General features: G+C 47.1%; 1 protein-coding gene across 2 annotated transcripts in view; it reads right to left on the bottom strand.

Annotated features, from left to right (window-relative positions):
* The window catches only part of TXLNG (taxilin gamma), a 61,230-nt gene extending 55,525 nt beyond the window's left edge, over positions 1-5,705 (bottom strand). Inside the window, exon 1 of one of the 2 annotated variants that reach the window (XM_053580746.1) lies at positions 5,374-5,705. In XM_053580746.1, coding sequence (XP_053436721.1) covers positions 5,374-5,478 — 105 coding nt within the window. In that variant the 5' untranslated portion in view covers positions 5,479-5,705. The remainder of the gene's footprint in view (positions 1-5,373) is intronic. The other variant, XM_053580747.1, reaches the window with a different exon arrangement.
* Between the last annotated feature and the right edge of the window lie 19,818 nt (positions 5,706-25,523).

The following is a 25,523-nucleotide window of genomic DNA, read 5'->3' as shown; positions in this document are numbered from 1 at the left end:
GCTGGCAGGTTTAGGTTCAAACCAAGCCTGGGCCAGCTAAAACAACAATGACAACTGCAACAACAAAAAAAATAGCCAGGCATTGTGGCAGGCGCCTGTAGTCCCACCTACTCGGGAGGCTGAGGCAAGAGAATCGCTTAAGCCCAAGACTTTGAGGTTGCTGTGAGCTTGGATGCCATAGCACTCTACTGAGGGTGACATAGTGAAACTCTGTCTCAAAATAATAAATAAATAGACCCCTAAAAATGTACTATAATATTACCTTTAGAAGAAAAAACTACCTCAAGAGACCATTCAAATAGATGTAGTTATGAAACGATGCCACAACTAACTGAGCAGGTCAAAATAACCAGGAACCAAGGCTGGGCATGGTGGCTCACCCCCGTAATCCTAGCACTCTGGGAGGCCAAGGCTGGTGGACTGCTTGAGCTCACAAGTTCAACTAGCCTGAGGAAAAGCAAGACCCCTTCTCTACTAAAAATAGAAAAACTGAGGCAAGAAGATCACTTGAGCCCAAGAGTTGGAGGTTGCTGTGAGCTATGATGCCACAGAACATTACCTAGGGGAGCAGTTCTCAACCCGTGGGTCACCACCAATGAAAATACATCTTGCAGGGCAGCTCCTGTGGCTCAGTGAGTAGGGCGCCGGCCCCATAGAGTGGCCGGTTCAAACCCAGCCCCAGCCAAACTGAAAAAAAAAAAAAAAAAAAAAAAAAGCTGGGCGTTGTGGCAGGCGCCTGTGGTCCCAGTGACTTGAGAGGCTGAGGCAAGAGAATCGTCTAAGCCCAAGAGCTAGAGGTTGCTGTGAGCTGTGACACCATAGCACTCTACTGAGGGTGACAAAGTGAGACTCTGTCTTTAAAAAAAACAAAGAAAATACATCCTGCATATCAGATATTTACATTACGATTCATAACAGTAGCAAAATTACAGTTACGAACTAGCAACGAAAATAATTTTATGGTTGGGGGTCACCACAACATGAGGAACTGTATTAAAGGGTGGCGGTATTAGGAAGGTTGAGAACCACTGACCTAGGGCAACAGCTTGAGACTCTATCTCACAAAAAAAAAAAATAAATAAATAAAACAGGAACCAATAATGCCCATCTCTACTTCAGGTCCCATAATATAACTAAATAATGACAGGCACTCTTCTTTTAATTCCTTCTATACTTTCAAAACACTCAATTCATTAAACTTCATTTCTGCTTCCCAAAAGAAAAAGCGTAGAGGACAAGTTAGAATTAAGGAAAAGTCAGTGACCCAGAGAAAATTAAAAAATTAAGAGTCGGGCGGTGCTTGTGGTTCAGTGAGTAGGGCGCTGGTCCCATATGCCAGAGGTGGCGGGTTCAAACCCAGCCCCGGCCAAAAACCACAAAAAAAAAAAAAAAAAAAAATTAAGAGTCATAAGGAAGTAACTTAAAAATGATTTTTTTTTTTTTTTGGGTGGCTCCTGTGGCTCAGTGAGTAGGGCGCCGGCCCCATATGCCGAGGGTGGCGGGTTCAAACCCAGCCCCGGCCAAACTGCAACCAAAAAATAGCGGGGCGTTGTGGCGGGCGCCTGTAGTCCCAGCTGCTAGGGAGGCTGAGGCAAGAGAATCGCGTAAGCCCAAGAGTTAAGAGGTTGCTGTGAGCCGTGTGCTGCCACGGCACGCTACCCGAGGGCGGTACAGTGAGACTCTGTCTCTACAAAATAAAAGAAAAAAAAAATGATTTTTTTTTTTTTGGTAGAGACAGAGTTTCACTTTATCACCCTTGGTAGAGTGCCGTGGCGTCACACAGCTCACAGCAACCTCCAACTCCTGGGCCTAGGTGATTCTCCTGCCTCAGCCTCCCGAGCAGCTGGGACTACAGGCGCCCGCCATAACGCCCGGCTATTTTTTTGTTGCAGTTTGGCCGGGGCTGGGTTTGAACCCGCCACCCTCGGTATATGGGGCCGGCGCCCTGCTCACTGAGCCACAGGCGCCGCCCTTAAAAATGATTTTAATTTTTGTTTTGAAAAGACAGTGTGCCTTTATGTTGCCCAGGCTGACCTCAAATTCTGGGCTCAAAGGATCCTTTTGCCCCAGCCTCTCAAGTAAATGAGACTACAGGCGCATGCCACCAAAGAAGGCCTAAAAATGACTTTTGCAGACGCAAGATATTCACTCAATTTCTTAAATGAAAATTCAAGAACTAGGCTCGGCATCTGGAAAAACTCAGTGATAAGGGCACCAGCCACATACACTGGGGCTGGTGGGTTCAAACCTAGCCCACGCCTGCTAAACGACGATGACAACTGCAACCAAAAAATGGCTGGGCATTGTCTTGGGCGCCTGTGGTCCCAGCTACTTGGGAGGCTGAGGCAAGAGAATCGCTTAAGCCCAAGAGTTTGAGGTTGCTGTTAGCTGTGATGCCATTGCACTCTACTGAGGGCAACATAGTGAGACTGTCTCAAAAAAAAAAAAAAAGAAAGAAAAGAAAATTCAAGAACTAATATTTAACCACGTATTTCAATTCCATGTTATTGTCAGTTGGAAAACAAAGGAAAAATATGCCCAGAAAAGCATAACCAAAAAGAAAGGAATGGTCAGGCCTGGTAACTGACGCCTGTAATGCTAGCAATTTAGGAGAACAAGGCAGGAGGATCATTTGAGGCCAAGAGTTTGAGACCAGCCTGGGCAACAAAGTAGGACCCTGTACTTTTTTTTTTTCTTTTTTTTGAGATAGAGCCTCAAGCTGTCACCCTGGGTAAAGTGCTGTGGCATCACAGCTCACAGCAACCTTTAACTCCTAGGCTCAAGCGATTCTCCTGCCTCCGCCTCCAAGTAGCTGGGACTACAGGCATCCGCCACAACGCCGGGCTATTTTTTGTTGCAGCCATCATTGTTTGGCGGGCCCGGGCTAGATTTGAACCCGCCAGCTCAGGTGTATGTGGCTGGTGCCTTAGCCACTTGAGCCACAGGCACCTAGCCATGACCCTGTACTTACTTTCTTTCTTTTTTTTTTTTTTTAGAGACAGAGTCTCAGTTTGTCGCCCTCAGTAGAGTACCGTGGCATCACAGCTCACAGCACAACAACCTCCAGCTCTTGAGCTTAGGTGATTCTCTTGCCTCAGCCTCCCAAGTAGCTGGGACTACAGGCGCTGGCCACAACGCGCAGCTATTTTTTTGTTGCAGTTTGGCTGGGGCCAGGTTCGAACCGCCACCCTCAGTATATGGGGCCGGCACCCTACTTACTGAGCCATGGGCACCACTCAGGACCCTGTACTTTCAAAAAATAAAAAAATCAGCTGGGCATTATGGTATGTGCCTGTGATCCCAGCTCCTAGGGAGGCTGAGGCACAAGCATTGCTTGAATCCAAAGGTTTCAGACTGCAGTAAACTCTGACGACACACCACTGCACACCAGCCCCGGCAACAGTGTGAGACCCTGTCTCAGTAAAAGGCAACAGCAAATGAGGTAAGTAAACAAAAAGGAGACAGTAAAGATACACAAAAATATTCATATACAGCTGTTAACCAGAGCGCTGCACCTCAAAGGGTCAGGGTCATTACTTCTTATCTTGGTCGTTTAAAATGTTAGTTGATTAAACCTCAGTTCCTAATTCAATGACTTTCTGTCCTTATCCCAGTGGCATAAAAAGGAACTTATGTCCTCAATTGCAGTGGCTTTTTATTGAGTTCTCCCCTAGGGAACCTCTGAAATCAAACCCTGAGATTGGCTCCCCACCCTCAGGGAATAAGTAAAGTGTCCAAAGTGACAGTGTTGAATCTCTACAGTACATTGGTCCACAGCTTCTTTTTCAGTCCTCCAAGCACTGGATCTTTCTTTTAGAATACAAAGACAGAGAAAGAAAGAGGTAATTGAGAAGTAGTAACACCCTCATGCAGAGACATTAAAATACCGAACCTTAGGAACAGGCCCCAGAAAGCTAATTCTTTTGTTATTTTCTGTTTTGTTTTTTTTTTTGCAGTTTTTGGCCAGGGTTGGGTTTGAACCCACCACCTCCAGTATATGGAGCCAGTGCCCTACTCCTTTGAGCCACAGGCGCCACCCCAGAAAGCTAATTATTAAGACTTTGCTCAGATGTAAACCAGACCTTTATTCTCCCTTTTGAAGTTCATGAATCGCATTAGAAAGGTATTATTTCATAATTTCATACAAGAATGACTTTTGAGAGTATTCACATGTATAATTAGTTAATATTAAATAGCCACGAGTGATCAAGCAGGACGTCCAACAAGTTGAATGTTTCAATGTGTTCATCTGCAAAGAAAAAGAGACAGGGTTTTCCACCTTCCCAGCCTTTCCCCACAGTTCTCCATTCCAAGGCCCGGAAAACCCAGTACCCCGTTCCTTGTGCAATCTTTTTCAAACTCCACGGACTGAGCTCCAAAACAAGTGGAATTCTCCCTATTCTAACAGAGGTCTCGATTTTTCTCTATCCAGAGAGACACTGTAAACTCCATCACGTGAGTCAAGTAAGGCAAAGGGAACGGTCCAGCTTGTCTCCTAGATTAAGAAAGACCAAAGGCCAGGGTCGGGGAGGCACTCAAGTTTCTGCTCATCAAATTAAAATAAATAAATAAATAAATAAGGGCGGGGAGAGAGAGGACTGGGAAGACCAGATATCATGAGATACTGCTCCCAACTCTGCGGACCGAGGTCTTCTAGCATCGCCTCCCCATCCATCCCTTGCCCCACGTGCAGCCAGGCAGGTGAAGCTCAGTGACGAGCCCCGGGGCCTGGGTCCCAAGGGCCAAGCGGCCACCCTATTCCGCGGCCCCGCAGCACTCACCCACCGCCCGCCCTCGCAGTGGCGGGGAGCGCAAGGGGGCGGGGGAAGGGGGGCGCAGCACAGCCCCGGCTCCCGCGCGGTTATCTTACTGCGCAACAGCCTAGCCTGAGCGGCCCGGGAGCACCCCGGGAGCACCCCGCAGCGCGCCCTGCGCACCTGCCCGACGCAAGAAGGGCGAGCCAGTGACCCTAGCAAGCCCCTGGATGGCATCGCCCAGCGCCAGAAGCACGGTGACAGCAGGGGCCGGGAGAGAAGACACCTGGTGCCCGGGGCACCGCGGTGCCAACCGCACGTGGCTGTCACACCTGGCGCGCCCCTGCCTCGAGCCCCTTCCCCCTACGGACCGGGTGCGCACCCAGCTCTCCCTCCCATACCCCCGCAGCAAGCCCCCAAGCCCCAATAGCCGCCCCTGCCCACCCCATCCATTCGGGTCCCACCCCCCCACCTGCTCCCACTGTCGTCACCCCCGGAGGGGAAAAGGGCCGGATGTTCGTCCCGCGGCTAAAGGTAACCTGAGAGTGAAGAGGTGGACCCCCAAAACGGTAGCCCGAGCATCCTCCCGGCCCGGCAACTAAGGCGTCCCCCTGCTGACCTTCTGCCGCGGGCTGCGTCGCCGTCCGCTCCGTCCGGCCTCAATCGCCTCCTCAGCGCCGCCGCCGCCTCTTCCCCGCGCTGCCTCCTCTACCCGCGTCGCCATGAGGTGACGGCAGCAGCCAAACAAGCTGCCCGACAAGGGGCACGGAACCTCCCAGGGTGTTGCGCCCCGCCTCCGAGCCTTATGGCCAATCGCCACGTACAAGAGTTCCACGTGACCGGAGGAGGTTGGCCCCTGAGGGGATGGAGCGAGATGGGGGTAGGGAGCGTTGAATCCCGTGCGGGGTTTCTCTGCAGGACCGAAGGGCGGACAGAGACCCCGTGAGTCTGCGCGGACTCTTGAGAGGGACTCGGGAGCGGACTACAAGTCCCAGCAGGCTGTGCGGCCACAGCTCAGATCGGGATTGGCGTACAAAGCCCGGTTCTGAGAAGGGAAGGGGGCTGTGTCCACAGCGCTGCTTATGCAGATTACTGACGCTTGTATTACAGTTCCTGGGAGCGAAGTCTAGGTGGTATCAGATGCTCTTTATTATCCTGTGGGGAAAGTTTAGAAACATGCCAGCAAAAAAAAAAAAAATAGAAACATGCCAGCGTTTGAGAAGGAACGGCATTAGGGACACTTTGTTTTAGTTTTAGTTTCTGTTTTGAGGAATTCAGCGCGAATGCTTTGGGAATAAAAGGAAATTCGCGACTTTCATGGCAAGATGTGTAATGGCTCTCAGAATTTGAGCTTTCGGACTCAGACACCTGCCCCGAGTCTTGCCTGGAGTCCTGCTCCTCCCCTGGATTTCTCACCACTTTGCCTTTCCTGAACTCCTGCGGGGGTGGAGGCTGCCTCATATTCACCTTGGCTTAACCGACCAGGCTTCTCCACACTTAGTTGACGCTTAATTCATGTTGAATGTATCTACTCTCTCCCACAGTCGTTTCGTTGCTTAAATTCCTCAACGAGCTCGGTTTGCTGAATCAATTTCTTTTATTGATATGATGGCGGGGTGCGTTTACCTCAGGAATATTCCCTATTTCCATCTGCTGGAGCCAGATCTACAATGACTGAGCTTCTGAAAGTCACAGACCATCATGAAATACTGACATACTGCCTTTTTTATTATTAATTCAGAATATTACAGGGGTACAGACGTTTTAGTTACATGAGTTGCATTTGTACTGTGTGAGTCAAAGTGTGCCTATCACTCAGTGTGCCTTGTACCTGGCAGGTGTGAAATTTCCCCTCCCCTCCACCCTTTCCCACCTGCTCTATTTCCATTGATTTTTGCTAGAATATGAACGCATAAGTCTTGGCCAGTGAGTTCCAATTTAACAGTGAGTACACGTGGTATTTGTTTTTCTATTCTTGCAATACTCTTAGAAGAATGGTCTCCAGTTCCATTCAAGTTGTTACAAAAGGTACCCTGTTCACCATTTTTTTTTTTTTGAGGCAAAGTTTCACTACGTCGCCCTGGGTAAAGTGCTCTGGCATCAAAGCTCACAGCAACCTCAAACTCTTGGGGTTAAGCGATGAAGTAGCTGGGACTACAGGCGCCCGCCATAATGCCCGACTATTTTCTCTTTTTTTTTGTTACAGTTGTCGTTGTTTAGAAGGCCCGAGCTGGGTTTGAATCCGCCAGCCCTGGTGTATGTGGCCGGCGCCCTACCCCCTGAACTATGGGCCCTGCCACGCACCATATTTCTTTATTTTATTTATTTATTTATTTATTTATTTTTGAGACAGTCTCACTTTGTCGCCCATGGCACCACAGCTCACAGAAATCTGAAACTCTTGGGCTTAAGCCATTCTCTTGCCTCAACCTCCCAAGTATCTGGGACTACAGGCACCCGCCACGACGCCTGGCTATTTTCATGTTGCAGTTGTCATTGTTGTTTAGCAGGCCAGGGCCGGGTTCGAACGGCCTGCCTTGGTGTATGAGGGCAGCGCCGTAACCACTGTTCTACCGGAGCCGCCATGCACCATATTTCTTATGGCTGAGTAGAACTCCATGGTATACATATACCATATTTTATTAATTCACTCGTGTATTGATGGGCATTTGGGTTGATTCTGACATATTGTCTTAAATAATTCATTATGAAAAGTTGTGTGGCCGGGCACAGTGGCTCACACCTGTAATCCTAACACTCTGGGAAGCTGAGGCAGGTGGACTGACCTGAGCTCAGGAGTTCTAGACCAGCCCCAGCCAGAGTGAGACCTCGCCTGTAAAAAAACAAACAAACAAAACCTCCAGTTGGTGGCTCCCATAGCTCAGTGCGCAGGGCGCCAGCCACCAAGCATACTCCAAGTGGCCCAGGCCAGCTAAAACAACAATGACAAAGGCAACAAAAAAATAGCCAGGGGGGAGGATGGGTGAAGGGAGGGTGATTGGTGGAACCACACCTACAGTGGCTCTTACAAGGGTACTTGTGAAATTTGCTAAATGTAGAATATAAATGTCTTTATTTTTTTTTTTTTTTTTTTTGCCAGGGTTGGGTTTGAACCCACCACCTCTGGCATATGGGACCGGCGCCCTACTCCTTGAGCCACAGGCGCCACCCATAAATGTCTTTATTTATTTATTTATTTATTTTTTGTAGAGACAGAGTCTCACTGTACCATCCTCGGGTAGAGTGCCATGACTTCACATGGCTCACAGCAACCTCTAACTCTTGGGCTTATGTGATTCTCTTGCCTCAGCCTCCCAAGGAGCTGGGACTACAGGCGCCGGCCACAACACCCGGCTATTTTTTGGTTGCAGTTTGGCTGGGGCTGGGTTTGAACCCGCCACCCTCGGCATATAGGGCCGGCGCCCTACTCACTGAGCCACAGGCACCACCCAGAATATAAATGTCTTAATACAATAACTAAGAAAATGCTGTGAAGGCTTTGTTAACCAGTTGGATGAAAATATTTTAAATTGTATATAAAACCGGCACATTGTACCCCACGATTGCATTAATGTACACAGCTATGATTAAATTAGAAAAAAAATAGCTAGGCTTTGTGGCAGGCACCTGTAGTCCCAGCAACTTGGGAGGGTGAGGCAAAAGAATTGCTTCAGCCTAAGAGTATCAGGTTGCTGTGAGCTGTGATGTCACTGCACTCTACCGAGGGCCACAAAGTGAGAAGCTGTCTCAAAAAAGAAAGAAAGAGGGCAGCGCCTGTGACTGAAAGGGGTAGGGCGCCAGCCCCATATGCTGGAGGTGGCAGGTTCAAACCCAGCCCCTGCCAAAACTGCAAAAAAAAAAAAAAAGAAAGAAAGAGAAAGAAAATTAGTAGGGGTGCCAGTGCTCATTGGTTATGGCACCAGCAGCGGGACTGGTGGGTCCGAACCTGGCCCAAGCCTGCTAAACAAAAAAGAAAAAAAAAAAGAAAGGGTTGCGTGCTGGGCACAAGCCCCACAACCCCCTTAAAAAAAATTGGGGGCAGGGCGGCGCCTGTGGCTCAGTGCGTAAGGCGCCGGCCCCATATACCGAGGGTGGCGGGTTCAAACCTGGCCCCAGCCAAACTGCAACCAAAAAATAGCTGGGCGTTGTGGTGGGCACCTGTAGTCCCAGCTGCTCGGGAGGCTGAGGCAAGAGAATCGCTTAAGCCCAGGAGTTGGAGGTTGCTGTGAGCTGTGTGAGGCCACGGCACTCTACCGAGGGCCATAAAGTGAGACTCTGTCTCTACAAAAAAAAAAAAAAAATTGGGGGCAAATTCTATAACATTTTTTATTAGAGTTGAATCCAAAATGGTGATAACAGGCACCAAAAATTTAGTAACATACACGAGAGTAAATTTTAATATTGGGGCTTCGCTCGGCAGCTGAGGTGCCAGCCACATACACCTGAGCTGGCGGGTTCCAATCCAGCCCAGACCTGCCAAACAATGACAGCCGCAACCAAAAAATAGCAGGGGCATTTGGGCGGGTGCCTGTAGTCCCAGCTACTTGGGAGGCGGAGGCAAGGAGAATCGCTTGAGCCCAGGAGTCCGAGGTTGGCTGTGAGCTGTGATGCCATGGCACTCTACCCTGGGCGACAGCTTGAGGCTCTGTCTCAAAAAAAAAAAAAAAAATTAATACCGGGGCTTGATGCCCGTAGCACAGTGGTTATGGCGCTGGCCACATGCACTGAGGCAGGCCAGTTCCAACCTAGCCCCTGGCCAGCTAAACAACATTGATAACTACAACAAAAAAATAGCCAGATGTTGTGGCAGGTGCCTGTAGTCCTCGCTACTTGGGAGGCTGAGGCAAGAGAATCACTTAAGCCAAAGATTTTGAGGTTGCTGTGAGCTGTGACGCTACAGCACTCTACTGAGGACAACATGGTTAGACTCTTTCTCAAAAAAAAAAAAAACAACTTGGCGGCGCCTGTGGCTCAGTTAGTAGGGCGCCGGCCCCATATGCCGAGGGTGGCGGGTTCAAACCCAGCCCCGGCCAAACTGCAACCAAAAAATAGCCGGGCGTCGTGGCTGGCGCCTGTAGTCCCAGCTACTCAGGAGGCTGAGGCAAGAGAATCGCTTCAGCCCAGGAGTTGGAGGTTGCTGTGAGCCGTGTGACGCCACGGCACTCCACCCGAGGGCGGTACAGTGAGACTCTGTCTCTATAAAAAAAAAAAAAAAAAAAACAACCATATGATCCATTACAATGTCTCTTTACTAACAATGAGAAATGGGCTTGGGGTGGCGCCTGTGGCTCAAAGGAGTAGGGCGCTGGCCCCATATGCCCGAGGTGGTGGGTTCAAACCCAGCCCCAGTGAAAAAAATGCAAAAAAAAAAAAAAGAGAGAGAGAAATGGGCTTAGCACCCATAGCACAATGGTTACGGTGCCAGCCACATACAAGGAGGGTGGAGAGTTTGAACCCAGCCCAAGCCAGCTAAGCAACAATGTCCTCCATTTTGGCCAGGCGTTGCAGCTCATGCCTGTAATCCTAGCACTCTGGGAGGCCAAGGTGGGTGGATTGCCTGAGCTCAGGAGTTTGAGACCAGCCTGAGCCAGAGCAAGATCCCATCTCTAAAAATAGCTGGGCATTGCGGCAGGCTCCTGTAGTCCCAGCTATTTGGGAGGCTGAAGCAAGAGGATTACTTGAGCCCAAGAGTTTGAGGTTGCTGTGAACTATGATGCCATGGCACTCTAGCAAGGGTGGCAAAGTGAGACTCTGTTTCTAAATAAATAAATAGACATTTTCACTTTATATATCAGATCTGGTTAATGTACCCAAAGGTCATTAACAGTTGCCATACATAGGGAAAATGGAAAAACTACAGCTAAATGTACCTTTATTTACAAAATAGTCATTACAAAATTGTACAAAAAGATAACCAACATGTAGAAAATATTTGATAAAGGGTGGCGCCTGTGGCTCAAGGAGTAGGGTGCCGGCCCCATATGCTGGAGGTGGTGGGTTCAAACCCAGCCCCAGCCAAAAACCGCAAAAAGAAAAAAAAAAAGAAAGAAAATGTTTGATAAATATTTTACAACATTTTGAAATGAATATTTTGTAAATGAAGGTACATTTAGCTACAATTTCCCATTGCTCCTATGTAGGGCAACTTTATAGATGAACTTTGGTATGCCTTTTATATTTACCCCTGAGAAAGGGTCTATCCTTCCCCCCTACACGCACACAAGGATTAGTTGCTTTTGGCTCAGCGCCTGTGGCTCAAGCAGCTAAGGCACCAGCCACATACACCTGAGCTGGTGGGTTCGAATCCAGCCCAGGCCACCAAACAACAATGACAGCTGCAACCAAAAAATAGCTGGGCGTTGTGGCAGGCACCTATAGCCCCAGCTACTTGGAAGGGGAAGACAGGAGAATCGCTTAAGTCCAGGAGTTGGAGGTTGCTGTGAGCTGTGATGCTACAGCACTCTAACCAGCTTGAGGTTCTGTCTCAAAAAAGACAAAAAAAGAATTATTTGCTTTGTAAAGAGCATGTATTCTGAGTGGTCCCTCCAGGAAATGCTGCTGACTCCCAGAATATCTTAGGTACCCTATTTTAGGCGTTGCCAGGTCATTGTACTTCCCATACCAGGCCAGTCTCCATTCTTCTGCATAGTGGCTTATCTAATTGAGTCCTTGCCCCTCCAGGCAATTAATGCAGTGAGGACAAGGGACTGTGACCATGGAACTACTGTATTCCCAGTGCCCAGCAGAATGCCAGTCACAGAGAGAGCTCTTCACACATTGTGAAAAAGAGCTTCTTTTCTTTTTTTTTTATTTTGTCCAGGGTTAGTTTTAAACCCACCACCCCTCGGCATATGGGGCTGGTGCCCTACTCCTTGAGCCACAGGCACCGCCCAAGAAAAGGAGCTTCTGAATGGATAAACACTGATCAGTTTTCTAAAGGGATAACCCTACAATTCCCCAAGTACATATCCCTTCTTTTTTTTTTGAGACAGAGTCTCAAGCTTTCGCCCTGAGTAGAGGGCTGTTGCATCACAGCTCACAACAACCTCAAATTCTTGAGCTTAAGCCAGTGGTTCTCAAGCTTCCTAATGCCGCGACCCTTTAATACAGTTCCTCATGTTGTGGTGACCCCAAGCCATGCCAGCATAAACTTGATAGCAATAGAAAGCTATAATTCAGCTTGGCGCTCATAGCACAATGAGCGCATGTATTTGCACAATGGTTATGGTGCCGGCCACATACACCAAGGCTGGCAGGTTCGAACCCGGCCAGGGCCAGCTAAACAACAATGACAACTGCAACTAAAAAATAGCCAGACATTGTGACGGGCACCTGCAGTCGCAGCTACTTGGGAGGCTAAGGCAAGAGAATCGCTTGAGCCAAAGAGTTTGAATTTGCTGTGAGCTGTGATGCCACAGCAGTCTACGAAGGGTGACGTAGTGAGACTCTGTCTCAAAAAAAAAAAAAAGATACTAAATGTAGAATATAAATGTCTTAACACAATAACTAAGAAAATGCCAGGAAGGCTATGTTAACTGGTTTGATGAAAATATTTCAAATTGTATATAAAACCAATGCATGGTGCCCCATGATTGCATTCATGTACACAGCTATGATTTAATTTTTAAAAAGTTGTAATTAGGGCGGCACCTGTGGTTCAGTCGGTAAAGCGCCAGCCCCATATACCGAGGGTGGCAGGTTCAAACCCGGCCCCGGCCAAACTGCAACCAAAAAAATAGCCGGGCATTGTGGCGGGCGCCTGTAGTCCCAGCTACTCGGGAGGCTGAGGCAAGAGAATCGCTTAAGCCCAGGAGTTGGAGGTTGCTGTGAGCTGTGTGATGCCATGGCACTCTACCGAGGGCCATAAAGTGAAACTCTGTCTCTACAAAAAAAAAAAAAAAAGTTGTAATTAATCAATTAAACATTTACTGAGCGCCTACTACATTCTGAGTTCTTTATTAGACACCAGGTACACCTTGATTTAGAATAAGGAGCATCCAGGCCAACATTGCACAGTCACATGTACAACAAACAATAACAATTTATAATTTATTGTAATTTCTTCTAGGGGTGGGTAACCTGTGGCCTTGAGGCCACATGTGGTTTTCTGGATCCTTGAGTGTGGCCTTTTGACTGCATCCAAATTTTCCAGAACAGGCCAGGTGTGGTGGCTCACTCCTGTAATCCTAGCACTCTGAGAGTGGGAGGGGAAGGCAGGATCCCTTGAGCTCAGGAGTTCCAGACCATCCTGAGCAAGAGCAAGACCCTGCCTCCACTAAAAACAGAAAAAACCAGCCAGGTGTGGTGGCATACGCTTGGGAGTCTGAGGCAAAAGGATTTCTGAGCCTAAGAGTATGAGGTTGATGTGAGCTATAATGACATCATGGCACTCTACCCAGGGCAACAAAGTGAGACTGTTTCAAAAAAAAAAAAGAACTTACAAATTTTATGGAACAAATCCTTTTTGTTGTTGTTGAAGCAGAGTCTCACTATGTCGCCCTCCATAGAGTGCTGTGGCATCACAGCTCACAGCAACCTCAAACTCTTGGGCTTAAGCAATTCACTTGCCTCAGTTTCCCAAGTAGCTGGGACTACAGGCATCTGCCTCAACACCCAGCTATTTTTTTGTTGCAGTTGTCATTGTTGTTTAGCTGGCCAGCCTTGGTGCATGGGGCTGGCGCCATAAATACCGTGCTATGGCCGCCGAGCCAACAAATCCTTTTTTTTTGCAGTTTTTGGCCAGGGATGGTTTGAACCCACCACCTCCGGCATATGGGGCCGGTACCCTCCTCCTTTGAGCCACAGGTGCTGCCCAACAAATCCTTTTACAGTTTTTGGCCAGGGCTGGGTTTGAACCTGCCACCTCCGGCATATGGGGCCAGTGCCCTACTCCTTTGAGCCACAGGCACTGCCCAACAAATCCTTTTAATAAAGGGATTTCTTCTGTGAAGTTTAGATTCAGTCAAGGAGTTACACTTGGGAATCTGGAGGGCCACATGTGGCCCCAAGGCCACAGTTTTCCTCCCTAGAAGGTGACCTCTGAGCTGTATGTAAAAGGGTCAACACAAGTTAAATTAACCATGTTAGTTTGACTTGTCCACCTCAAAGTACCCGGTTTCCCCAAAAATAAGACCTACTTACAGGAAAGATAAGACGTCCCCTAAAAATAAGACCTAGCGCATCTTTGGGAGCACACCTTAAGACACTGTCTTATTTTCGGGGAAACAGGGTATTTTCAGAGAATAAAAAGCTCCTACTAACTTTTAAAGCGGCCAAGAGTATTATTTCCTCAAAAGAGTTGAATTTCATGTTTGTTGCATACGATTAGGGTGGCAGGTAGTGAAAAGGAGTATTTGTCTTTTGATAGAACAAAGAGCTTATTGTTTAATTTGATTATCCAATACCATTTTTTCTGAGCTAACCCTGATTTTAGTTCTTATAGGAATTTGACCAATTTCTGCATTTGCCATGGATTTCCACATTTCTGGCAGACACTGAAAGATTTAGAAAATGATTATACGGGCGGCGCCTGTGGCTCAGTGAGTAGGGCGCCGGCCCCATATGCCGAGGGTGGCGGTTCAAACCCAGCCCCGGCCAAACTGCAACAAAAAAAAAAAAAAAAAAATAGCCGGGCGTTGTGGAGGGCGCCTGTAGTCCCAGCTGCTCGGGAGGCTGAGGCAAGAGAATCGCGTAAGCCCAAGAGTTAGAGGTTGCTGTGAGCCGTGTGACGCCACGGCACTCTACCCAAGGGCGGTACAGTGAGACTCTGTCTCTACAAAAAAAAAAAAAAAAAGAAAATGATTATACATTATACACAGATCACTTAGGCATATTGATGGCAAGCTGTACAGCTTCTTATTAGATCGGCACACACTGGGATACCAGCTCTAACAGAAAAAGGATACTTAAAAATTTTTCTCATGAACAGAATATTGGGAGACAGTAGGTGCATTTCAAGAATTCAAATACATATATTGCAGGGTTTTTGTTTTTGTTTTTACTCTGTCACTCAGGGTACAGTGCCGTGGCGTCATAGTTCACAGCAACCTCAAACTCTTGGACTTAACCGATTCTCTTGCCTAAGCCTCCTCAGTAGCTGGGACTACAGGCACCCACCACAACCTCTGGCTAGTTGTTCTATTTTTTTTTTCCCAGAGTTTGGCTGGGGCCAGGTCTGAACCCATACCTCCGGTACATGGGGCCGGCGCCCCACTCCTCTGAGCCACAGGCACCGCCCTAGTTTTTCTATTTTTAATAGAGATGGGGGGCAGCGCCTGTGGCTTAGTGGGTAGGGCGCCAGCCCCATATACCGAATGTGGCGGGTTCAAGCCCAGCCCTGGCTGAACTGCAACAACAACAAAAAAATAGCTGGGCATTGTGGCCGGAGCCTGTAATCCCAGGTACTTGGGAGGCTGAGGCAAGAGCATCACCTAAGCCCAGGAGTTGTTGGAGGTTGCTGTGAGCTGTGTGATGCCACGGCACTCTACCAAGAGTGATAAACTAAGACTCTGTAGTTCCAGCTACTCGGGAGGCTGAGGCAAGAGAATCGCTTAAGCCCAGGAGTTGGAGGTTGCTGTGAGCTGTGTGACGCCACAGCTCTACCGAGGGCCATAAAGTGAGACTCTGTCTCTACAAAAAAAAAAAAAAAAAAAAAAAACAACTAAGACTCTGTCTCTACAAAAAAAAAAAAATAGAGATGGAGTCTTGCTCTTGCTTTGGCTGGTCTCCAACTCCTGAGCTCAGGTGATCTACCCAAGTTAGCAGTTAGCCTCTCACAGTGCTAGGATTACAGGTATGAGCCACCAAGTCCAGCTGATTGAGAAATATTTCTGATTTGAGACTGAGTATGGTGGCTCATGCCTGTAATCCTAGCACTTTGGGAGACTGAGATGGGAGGATTGCTTAAGGTCAGGAGTTCAAGACTAGCCTGAGGAAGAGCAAGACCCTTATTTCTACAAAAAGTAGAAAAACTAGCCCAGCATAGTAGTGGGTGCCTGTAGTCCCAGCTACTCAGGAGGCTGAGGCAGGCGCCTCACTTGAGCCCAGGCATTTAAGGATGCAATGAACTATGATGAGGTTACTGCACTTTAGCTGCAACAGAGTGAGACCCTTTCTCAGGAAAAAAAAAAAAAGACGGAGGAAGAAAGAAAAGGAAAGAAAAAAAGAAAGTATTTCTGACTTAAAGTACTAGCCTTCTTTACTAGTATTTTCCAAAGTTGGTATGAGAATGACAATTTCAAAATATCCTGGGATGAAAAAATACAGATTCCAGGGTGCCCTTCAAGATATCATTAAAACTGACATCCTTAGGAATATTTTGTCTTCCCATCTATGAATATAGTACATCTTCCCAATCCCATTTATTTAGGTGTTCTTTGATAACTCCTCACATCGTATGTGAATCTTTTGTCTGATTTATGCCTAGGTACTTGATTTTGTTGTTACTAATTAAAATATTAGAATAAAATATTTCAGACATGTAAAAAGGTATCAAGCAAATATAATAAATAATTGGCCACAGGGGGATGCCTCTGTCAAGATGCTGTCAAAGGACAAGCAATAAGACACTCATCTTCACAGATAACATTTAAAATAAAAAAACTAGGCTCAGCGCCCATAGCACAGTGGTTACTGCGACAGCCACATACACCAAGGGTGGTAGGCTCGAACCCGGCCTGGGACAGCTAAACAACTGCAACAACAACAAAATAGCTGGGTGGCAGGCACCTGTAGTCCCAGCTACCTGGAAGGCTGAGGCAAGAGAGTGCCTTAAGCCCAAGAGTTTGAGGTTGCTGTGAGCTGTGACACAATGGCAAGTTTGAGGTTGCTGTGAGCTGTGACACAATGGCACTCTATCAAGGATGACATAGTGAGACTCTGTCTCAAAAAAAAAAAAAACATAAAATAGGCTCAGCGCCTGTGGCTCAAGCAGCTAAGGCACCAGCCACATAAACCGGAGCTGGTGGGTTGGAACCCAGCCCAGGCCCGCCAAACAATGACAGCTACAACCAAAAAAAATAGCCAACCTTGTGGCAGGCGCCTGTAGTCCCAGCTACTTGGGAGGAAGAGGCAGAGCCCAGGAGTTGAAGGGGTTGCTGTGAGCTGTGATGCCACAGCACTCTACCCAGGGCGACAGCTTGAGGCTCTGTCTCAAAATAAATTAATTAATTAAATAAAATAATTAAATAAAGGGCAGCACCTGTGGTTCAGTGGGTAGGGCGCCGGCCCCATATATCAAGGGTGGAGGGTTCAAACCCAGCCCCAGCCAAACTGCAACAAAAAAAAATAGCCAGGCATTGTGGTGGGCGCCTATAGTCCCAGCTACTCGGGAGGCTGAGACAAGAGAATAGCCTAAGTCCAGGAGTTGGAGGTTGCTGTGAGCTGTGTGATGCCACAGAACTCTACCGAGGGCGATAAAGTGAGACTCTGTCTCTACAAAAAAAAAAAAAAATTTTTTTTGAAATAAAATATAAAACTAGCTGCATGAGGTGGCCTGCCCCAGAAGTCCCAGCTACTTAGGAGGCTGAGGCAGGAGGATTGCTTGAGCACAGCCCAGGAGTTGGAGTTTAGCCTGGACAACATAATGAAATCCCTTTTTTTTTTTGAGACAGAGTCTCAGTTTGTTGTTCTGGATAGAGTGCTGTGGTGTCATAGCTCACAGTAACCTCAAACTCTTGGGCTCGAGTGGTCCTCTTACCTCAGCCTCCCCTGTAGCTGGGACCACAGGTGTCCACCACAATGCCTGGCTGTTTTTAGAGATGGGGGTCTTGCTCTAGCTCAGGTTGGTTTTGAATTCATGAGGTCAAGCAATCCACCTACCTCAGCCTCCCAAATTGCTAGGGTTACATGTGTGAGCCACCATGCCCAGCCTTTCAAGAGCCTATTTTTTTTGTGTGCGGTAAGACATTTATAATTACTCTTAGTTATTTTGAAGTGTACCCTTTCTCTGTGCACCTTAGGCAAGATCCCACCAAATGCCCTCCCTCCTTCCACCAATCGCCCTCTCCCTCTCCTCCTCTCCCCTCCCTCCTGGTAGACTATATTTGTGTTTTATCATTGGTATGAATGTGTAAGTATTTATATATTTGTTTCATAATAGTATTGAGTACATTGTGTACTTTTCTCCCCATTCTTGAGATACTTTACTAAGAAGAATATGTTCCAACTCCATCCATGTAAACATGAAAGATGTAAAGTCTCCATCATTTTTTTTTTGAGACAGAGTCTCACTTTATCACTCTCGGTAGAGTGCCATGACATCACAGCTCACAGCAACCTCCAACTCTTGGGTTTAGGCGATTCTCTTGCCTCAGCCTCCCGAGTAGCTGGAACTACAGGCGCCCGCCACAATGCCCAGCTATTATTTTTTTGTTGCAGTTTGGCAGGGGCTGGGTTTGAACCCACCACCATTGGTATATGGGGCCGGCGCCCTGCTCACTGAGCCACAGGCGCCGCCCTTTTTTTTTTTTTTTTTTGAGACAGATCCTCAAGCTGTCGCCCAGGGTAGAGTGCTATGACATCACAGCTCACAGCAACCTCCAACTCCTGGGCTCAAGCGATTCTCCCGCCTCCCAATTAGCTGGGACTACAGGTGCCTGCCACAATGCCCGGCTATTTTTCGGTTGCAGCTGTCATTGTTGTTTGGTGGGCCCAGGCTGGATTCGAACTCAACAGCTCAGGTGTATGTGGCTGGCACCTTAGCTGCTTGAACCACAGGTGCCGAGCCTCTCCATCATTTTTAATGGCTGAATAGTATTCCAAGGTATACATATATCACAATTTGTTAATTCATTCATGGATTGATGGGCATTTTGGGCTGCTTCTGCTACTTGGCAATTAATTGGGCGGCTGGGCAGCACCTGTGGCTCAAAGGAATAGAGCGCCAGCCCTACATACTGGAGGTGGTGGGTTCAAACCCAGCCCTGGCCAAAAACTGCAAAAAAAAGCAAAAAAGAATTGGGCTGGTTTGGCGCCTGTAGCTCAAGCAGCTAAGGCGCCAGCCACATACACCAGAGCCGGCATGTTGGAATCCAGCCCGGGCCTGTCAAAACAACAACAAACGTAACCAAAAAATAGCTGGGCATTGTGGTGGGCACCTGTAGTCCCAGCTATTTGGGAGGCTGAAGCAAGAGAATCGCTTAAACCCAGGAGTTGGAGGTTGCTGTGAGCTGTGATGCCAGAGCACTCTACCCAGGGCAACAGCTTGAGGCTCTGTCTAAAAAAAAGAAAAGTAAAGAAAAGAAAAAAACAAAACAAAAGAATTAGGCTACAATAAACATTCTGGTGCAAATGTCTTTGTGGTAAAATGATTTTTGTTCAGCCTGGCGAGGTGGCTCACGCTTGTAATCCCAGCACTTGGGAGGCCGAGGTGGGTTGATTGCCAGAGCTCACAGATTCGAGACTAGCCTGAGCCAGAGCAAGACTCCGCCTTTAAAAATAGTCTGGCGTGGTGGCAAGACAAGGGGCAAGAAAGTGAGACTCTGTCTCAAAAAAAAAAAAAAAAGAGAGAAGAAAAAGAAAAAATGTTAATACCTGTATTTGAAAGCTGAACAGGAACAAGGGAAAACAAACACTAAAGTACCAATTGCTGGAAACAACTATTACCCCTCCCCTAGGACTAGAGGCAAAAGGAAGAACAGAGGTTGGACTAATTAAGACTGGCAAGCTGGGCGGCGCCTGTGGCTCAGTCGGTAGGGCGCCGGCCCCATATACCGAGTGTGGCGGGTTCAAACCCGGCCCTGGCCGAACTGCAACAACAAAAAAAATAGCCGGGCGTTGTGGCAGGCGCCTGTAGTCCCAGCTACTCAGGAGGCTGAGGCAAGAGAATCCCTTAAGCCCAGGAGTTGGAGGTTGCTGTGAGCTGTATGATGCCACGGCACTCTACCGAGGGCCGTAAAGTGAGACTCTGTCTCTACAAAAAAAAAAAAAAAAAAGACTGGCAAGCTACCGGGCAAGGTGGCTCACGCCTGTAATCCTAGCACTCTGGGAGGCCTAGGCTGGTGTATTGCTTGAGCTCACAGGTTCGACCCAGCCTAAGTTAGAGTGAGATCCCCCATCTCTAAAAATAGCCGGGTGTGTGGCCAGCACCTGTAGTCCCAGCTACTTGAGAGGCTGAGGCAAGAGAATCGCTTGAGCCCAAGAGTTTGAGGTTGCTGTGAGCTGGGATGCAAGAGCACTCTACCAAGGGTGACAAAGTGAGATTTTGTCTCCCCAAAAATGCTAACTTTATGTTATATAAATATCACCTTTAGGGCGGCGCCTGTGGCTCAGCGGGTAGGGCGCCGGTCCCATATGCCGGAGGTGGCGGGTTCAAACCCAGCCCCGGCCAAATTAAATATCACCTTTATATTATTTGGGTGTGGTGGCTCTTGCCTGTAATCTGAGAGCTCAGTGGCTTAGGTCAGTGGATCAGTTGAGCTCAGGAGTATAAAACCAGCCTGAGCAAGAGCCAGACCCCATCTCTACTAAAAATAGAAAAACCAGTTGGGCATGGTCATGAGCAACTGTAGTCCAAGCTACTTGGGAGGCTGAGGCAGGAGGATCACTTGAGCCCAGGAGTTTGAGGTTGCTGAGAGCTATGACACATGGGGCGACAGATTTATGCCTGGGATTACAGGCATAAACCTACTACACCTAGCCTTCTTTTTTTTTTTTTTTTTTTTGCAGTTTTTGGCCGGGACTGGGTTTGAACCTGTCACTTCCAGCATATGGGGCTGGGGCTGGCACCCTACTCTTTTGAGCCACAGGCACCGCCCGACACCTAGCCTTTTTTAAAGTGTCTTTTGATTTTCCATTTTAGCTTATGGTGGAGACTTTTAGCTGCCCACTCTGAGATCAGTTCTTCCTTCTTCCCTAGTAATGAAACCCCCAAAGTATTAGTTGGGCACAGAATAAGACTGTATTTCCCAGCCTCCAGCTTCTCTTGGAGCAGGGTGGCCAAGTGGGAAAATCCTGGCCAAGGGGATGCAAGTGAAGTGTAGTGTGGCCATTTCTTCAGGACAGCGGGTGGGGCTATTTTTCTTATGGGTCTTTTCTCCATCCTTTTATGGGAAAATAAGGCCCGGTGGGGAGCTGGGGGCTACAAGGAACTAGCGTCCTCAACTGCTTCTTCTAGCAGCTTACCTGCTTTCCTCTGGATTTCGCTGATGGGAAATAGAAATCGGCCTCCAGTTTAGACCACTGTAATTTTGGATTTTCTGTCACATGCCATCAAACTGAGTCTGAAATCATAGATATCATATAGAGATTTGCTTCTAGAGAAGAAGGTCTGTGTCCCACCTTCTCACATCAAACAAGTGCAGACACAGAGTTCCTCCTGTCACCATCCTCTCTGTATGGTTATTTTCATTTTGTTAATGTAATATCTTTCTAACATTATTTCCTTTTCTTTTCTTTCTTTTTATTTTATTTTATTTTTTTGAGACAGAGCCTCAAGCTGTCGCCCTGGGTAGAGTGCTGTGGCATCACAGCTCACAGCAACCTCCAACTCCTGGGCTCAAGTGATTCTCCTGCCCCCGCCTCCCAAGTAGCTGGGACCACAGGTGTCCACCACAATGCCCAGCTATTTTTTGGTTGCAGCCATCATTGTTGTTTGGCAGGGCCAGGCTAGATTCGAACCCGCCAGCCCAGGTGTATGTGGCTGGTGCCTTAGCCACTTGAGACACAGGTGCAGAGCCTTTTTTTTTTTTGAGACAGGTTCTCACTCTGTCACCCAGGCTAGAGTACAGTGGCAGTGGCTGAGAATAGCCCAGACAATTCTTGAAAAATAAATACCTTTTGTCAACAAAAGGAATCAGGATTCCTTGGAGAAATAACCTCTGATTTCAGGTCTGGGAGAAGGAAATGTAAATCATTATTGATTTTTTCTTATTTATCTTACTATGTAAAGCACAGAATTTTCTGAAAATGTAGATGAAAATAAAGAATTTTAAAAGATATAATTTCCATTAATATTTTGGTGGAAGCCTTCTGAGTCCTTTTACTATTCATATACATGCCCAACACACATAGCCATGCACATTTTTGGAAGAAAAAGTATAATCATAGGGCAGCACCTGTGGCTCAAGGAGTAGGGTGCCGGTCCCATATGCCAGAGGTGGCGGGTTCAAACCCAGCCCCGGCCAAAAAAAAACCACAAAAAAAAAAAAAAAGAAAAAAAGAAAAAGTATAATCATAATAAATATATTTTTGTAACTTGCCTTTTATATTTTACTGAACATTATATTGTGAACCTTTTCTCATGTCAAATGCAGAGCTCTGAAACCATTTTTTTATACATTGAACAAAATTCTCTATTCAAAAATAATCACACTTACAGCTTCAGTGAGCAAATGAATTTAATTTCTCAGGTGGACTCCTGGACTCCAGCCTGGCCTTACCCTGACAATCAAGCTTCAGCCAAGCTTGGGAGCTATAGCGTTACTCCGAAGGGCAATGACTCAGCTTCTAATTTGCATAACAGTGGTGCACTGCACATAACACTTTTTTTTTTTTTTCAGTTTTTGGCTGGGCTGGGTTTGAACCCAGCACCTCCCAGTATAAGGGGCCCGTGCCCTACTCCTTGAGCCACAGGCGCCGCCCCACAAGACTTTTTGTTTTTTGGACACAGAGTCTGACTCTGTCACTCTGGATAGAGTGCCTTGACATCATAACTCTCAGCAACATCAGACTTCTAGGTTCAAGCAATCTTTTTTTTTTTTTTGAGACAGAGCTTCAAGCTGTCACCCTGGGTAGAGTGCTGAGGCATTACCGCTTACAGTAACCTCCAACTCCTGGGCTTAAGTAATTCTCTTGCCTCAGCCTCCCATGTAACTGGGACCACAGGTGCCCGCCACAACGCCTGGCTATTTTTTGGTTGCAGCCCTCGTTGTTTGGCGGGCCCAGGCTGGATTTGAACCCCGAACCTGCCAGCTCAAGTATATGTGGCTGGCGCCTCAGTCGCTTGAGCCACAGGCACTGAGCCTTGAGCAATCCTTTTTGCCTCAACATCCTATGCATCTGGGACCACAGGTGCCTGCTGTGACTGACGCCCAGCTAGTTTTTCTATTTTTAGTAGAGGCAGGGTCTTGCTCTTGCTCAGGCTGGTCTTGAACTCCTGAGCTCAGTGGATCCACCAGTGTTGGCCCCCCATAGTGTTAGGATTATAGGAGTGAGCCATCACGCTTGGTCGCATTTTCAAGTTAAAAGCCTTAGGTTTCCTTTAAACCTGTTATTTTGAAGAATTGCTGCACACATGAGCTGGGCTCAGTTGCATCCTCCCTACACCAGCTGTGGCCATTACCTGGCAATTGTCTTTCCTAGGTGGCTGTTAAACTTTTATTTATTTTTTTTGAGACAGTCTCACCATGTTGCCCTTGGTAAAGTGGCCGTAGCATCACAGCTCACAGCAACCTCCAACTCTTGGGCTTAAGTGATTCTCTTGCCTCAGCCTCCCAAGTAGTTGGGACTACAGGCAACCGCCACAACGCCCAGCTATTTTTTGGTTGCAGTTGTCATTGTTGTTTAGCTGGCCTGGGCCACGCTCGAACCCACCAGCCTTGGTATATGTGGCCCGTGCTCTACTCACTGAGCCTCAGGTGTCGAGCCACTGTTAAACTCTTGTTTCTTTTTAGGTCACACAAATCTTTTGCCTTTTATTAAAGAGTTCAGCGAAAGGAATTTGAGTCTTAACAGTTTTCAACTGATGTGTATAATGTTAGACCCTGTGTCTTCCTTGTTTTATGTGGCTGTGCAACTGCCCTTACAGGTTGATAAAGGGGGGGCAGGTGAGAACTAAAGTAAGGGCCCCCAAAACTCTGTGAAGGAACAGGTCTAGCTAAAATGATAATAATCAGCCACTGTCCCCTCATTTGCTTGATAACAGTCACTGTCCCGTTGCTTGCTTCTCTATAGTTGCTACTCCAGAGGATACAGGTGGTAGCTGTAAAGATTTTTAACTTTTCTCTGTAAATAATACCACCTGTTTGGAACCTTGTGGTAGGTTTTTTTTTTTTTTTTTTTGTAGAGACAGAGTCTCACTTTATGGCCCTTGGTAGAGTGCCGTGGCGTCACACGGCTCACAGCAACCTCCAACTCCTGGGCTTAAGTGATTCTCCTGCCTCAGCCTCCCGAGTAACTGGGACCACAGGCGCCCGCCACAACGCCCGGCTATTTTTTTTTTTTTTTTTGGTTGCAGTTCAGCCGGGGCTGGGTTTGAACCCGCCACCCTCGGTATATGGGGCCGGCGCCCTACCGACTGAGCCACAGGCGCCGCCCCGGTTTTTTTTTTTTTTTTTTGTAGAGACAGAGTGTCACTTTACTGCCCTCAGTAGAGTGCCATGACACCACAGGACTCACAGAAACCTCTAGCTCTTGGGCTTACGCAATTCTCTTGCCTCAGCCTCTGGAGCAGCTGGGACTACAGGCGCCCGCCACAACGCCCGGCTATTTTTTGGTTGCAGTTTGGCCAGGGCTGGGTTTGAACCCGCCACCCTCGGTATATGGGGCCAGTGCCCTAGTCACTGAGCCACAGGCACCACCCAGTTTTTTTTTTTTTTTTTTAGACAGTCTCTCACTTTGTTGCTTTGGGTAGAGTGTCATGGCATCACAGCTCACAGCAACCTCAAACTCTTGGGCTTAAGCAATTCTCTTGCCTCAGCCTCCCAAGTAGCTGGGACTACAGGTGCCCACCACAACGCCCAACTATTTTTAGAAACCAGGTCTCACTCTGGCTCAGGCTGGTCTCAAACCTGTGAGCTCAGGCAATGCACCTGGCTAGGCCTCCCAAGTGCTGGGATTACAGGTATGAGCCAGTGCACCCGGCCTGGTCTTGCCTTTTCTATTTAACAATATATTTGGGAGACTTGTAAGTTCATTCACATCACTGTGTGTATCTGTTGTTTGTTCGTGTTCTTTGCTTTTCACTATGATAATCACATTGTGATTGTAATCCCATTCTACTGCTGTGGACATTTGGGTTGGGTGTAGCCTGAGGTTATTAGAATATCACTATCATGGACATTCTTGCATGTGTCACCTCCCTGCACATGCTATACGATGTATATATCTTTCTCTTTACTAAGTAATGGAAATTATTTTCATAAGTGGTCATACGAGGAATTACTGGGCAAAGATAAATACATATTCAACTTTTCATTTGAGTAATCTCACTTTTGGCTTTTTCCCAAAAAGATTGTGCCAGTGTACACTCTTCGACAACAGTACATCAATGTTCCTGTTATTTTACTTGCTTACTAACTCTTGCTATTTTCAGACTTTTACATTTTCAACCATCAAGTGGGTGTGAAATCCATCGCTTAAAATATTTGTATACCATTCCATTATATGGATGAGCCATCACCAGTTCAAATCAAGATTTTGGTGTAGGACATGTGAGTAATTTTTAGTTTTGCCATTTTATAATCAAAGCAATACTTATGGAATTACTTCTTTAGAATAAATTCTTTTTATTTTTAGAATAAATTCTAAGAGTTAAAATGCTGAATTAAGTGTCTTGCACCTTTAACACTTTGATCCATATTACCCAACTGCCATTTGGAAAGATTTAACAATTTTACATTCCTCATCTGTAGTCCCAGATACTTGGGAGGCTGAGGCAAGAGAATCAATGATGCCCAAGAGTTTGAGGTTGCTGTGAGCTGTGATGTCACAGCACTCTACCGAGGGCGACATAATGAGACTGTCTCAAAAAAAAATTTTTACATTTCCATCTACAGCATTTGTATGCTTTTCCCCTATACCCTTGTCAAAAATAGGTATTCAAACAAAGAA

Source organism: Nycticebus coucang, chromosome X, assembly GCF_027406575.1.
Source record: "Nycticebus coucang isolate mNycCou1 chromosome X, mNycCou1.pri, whole genome shotgun sequence".
NCBI classification, from domain to species: Eukaryota; Metazoa; Chordata; class Mammalia; order Primates; family Lorisidae; genus Nycticebus; species Nycticebus coucang.
This window is presented reverse-complemented; position numbering and strand designations above follow the sequence as displayed.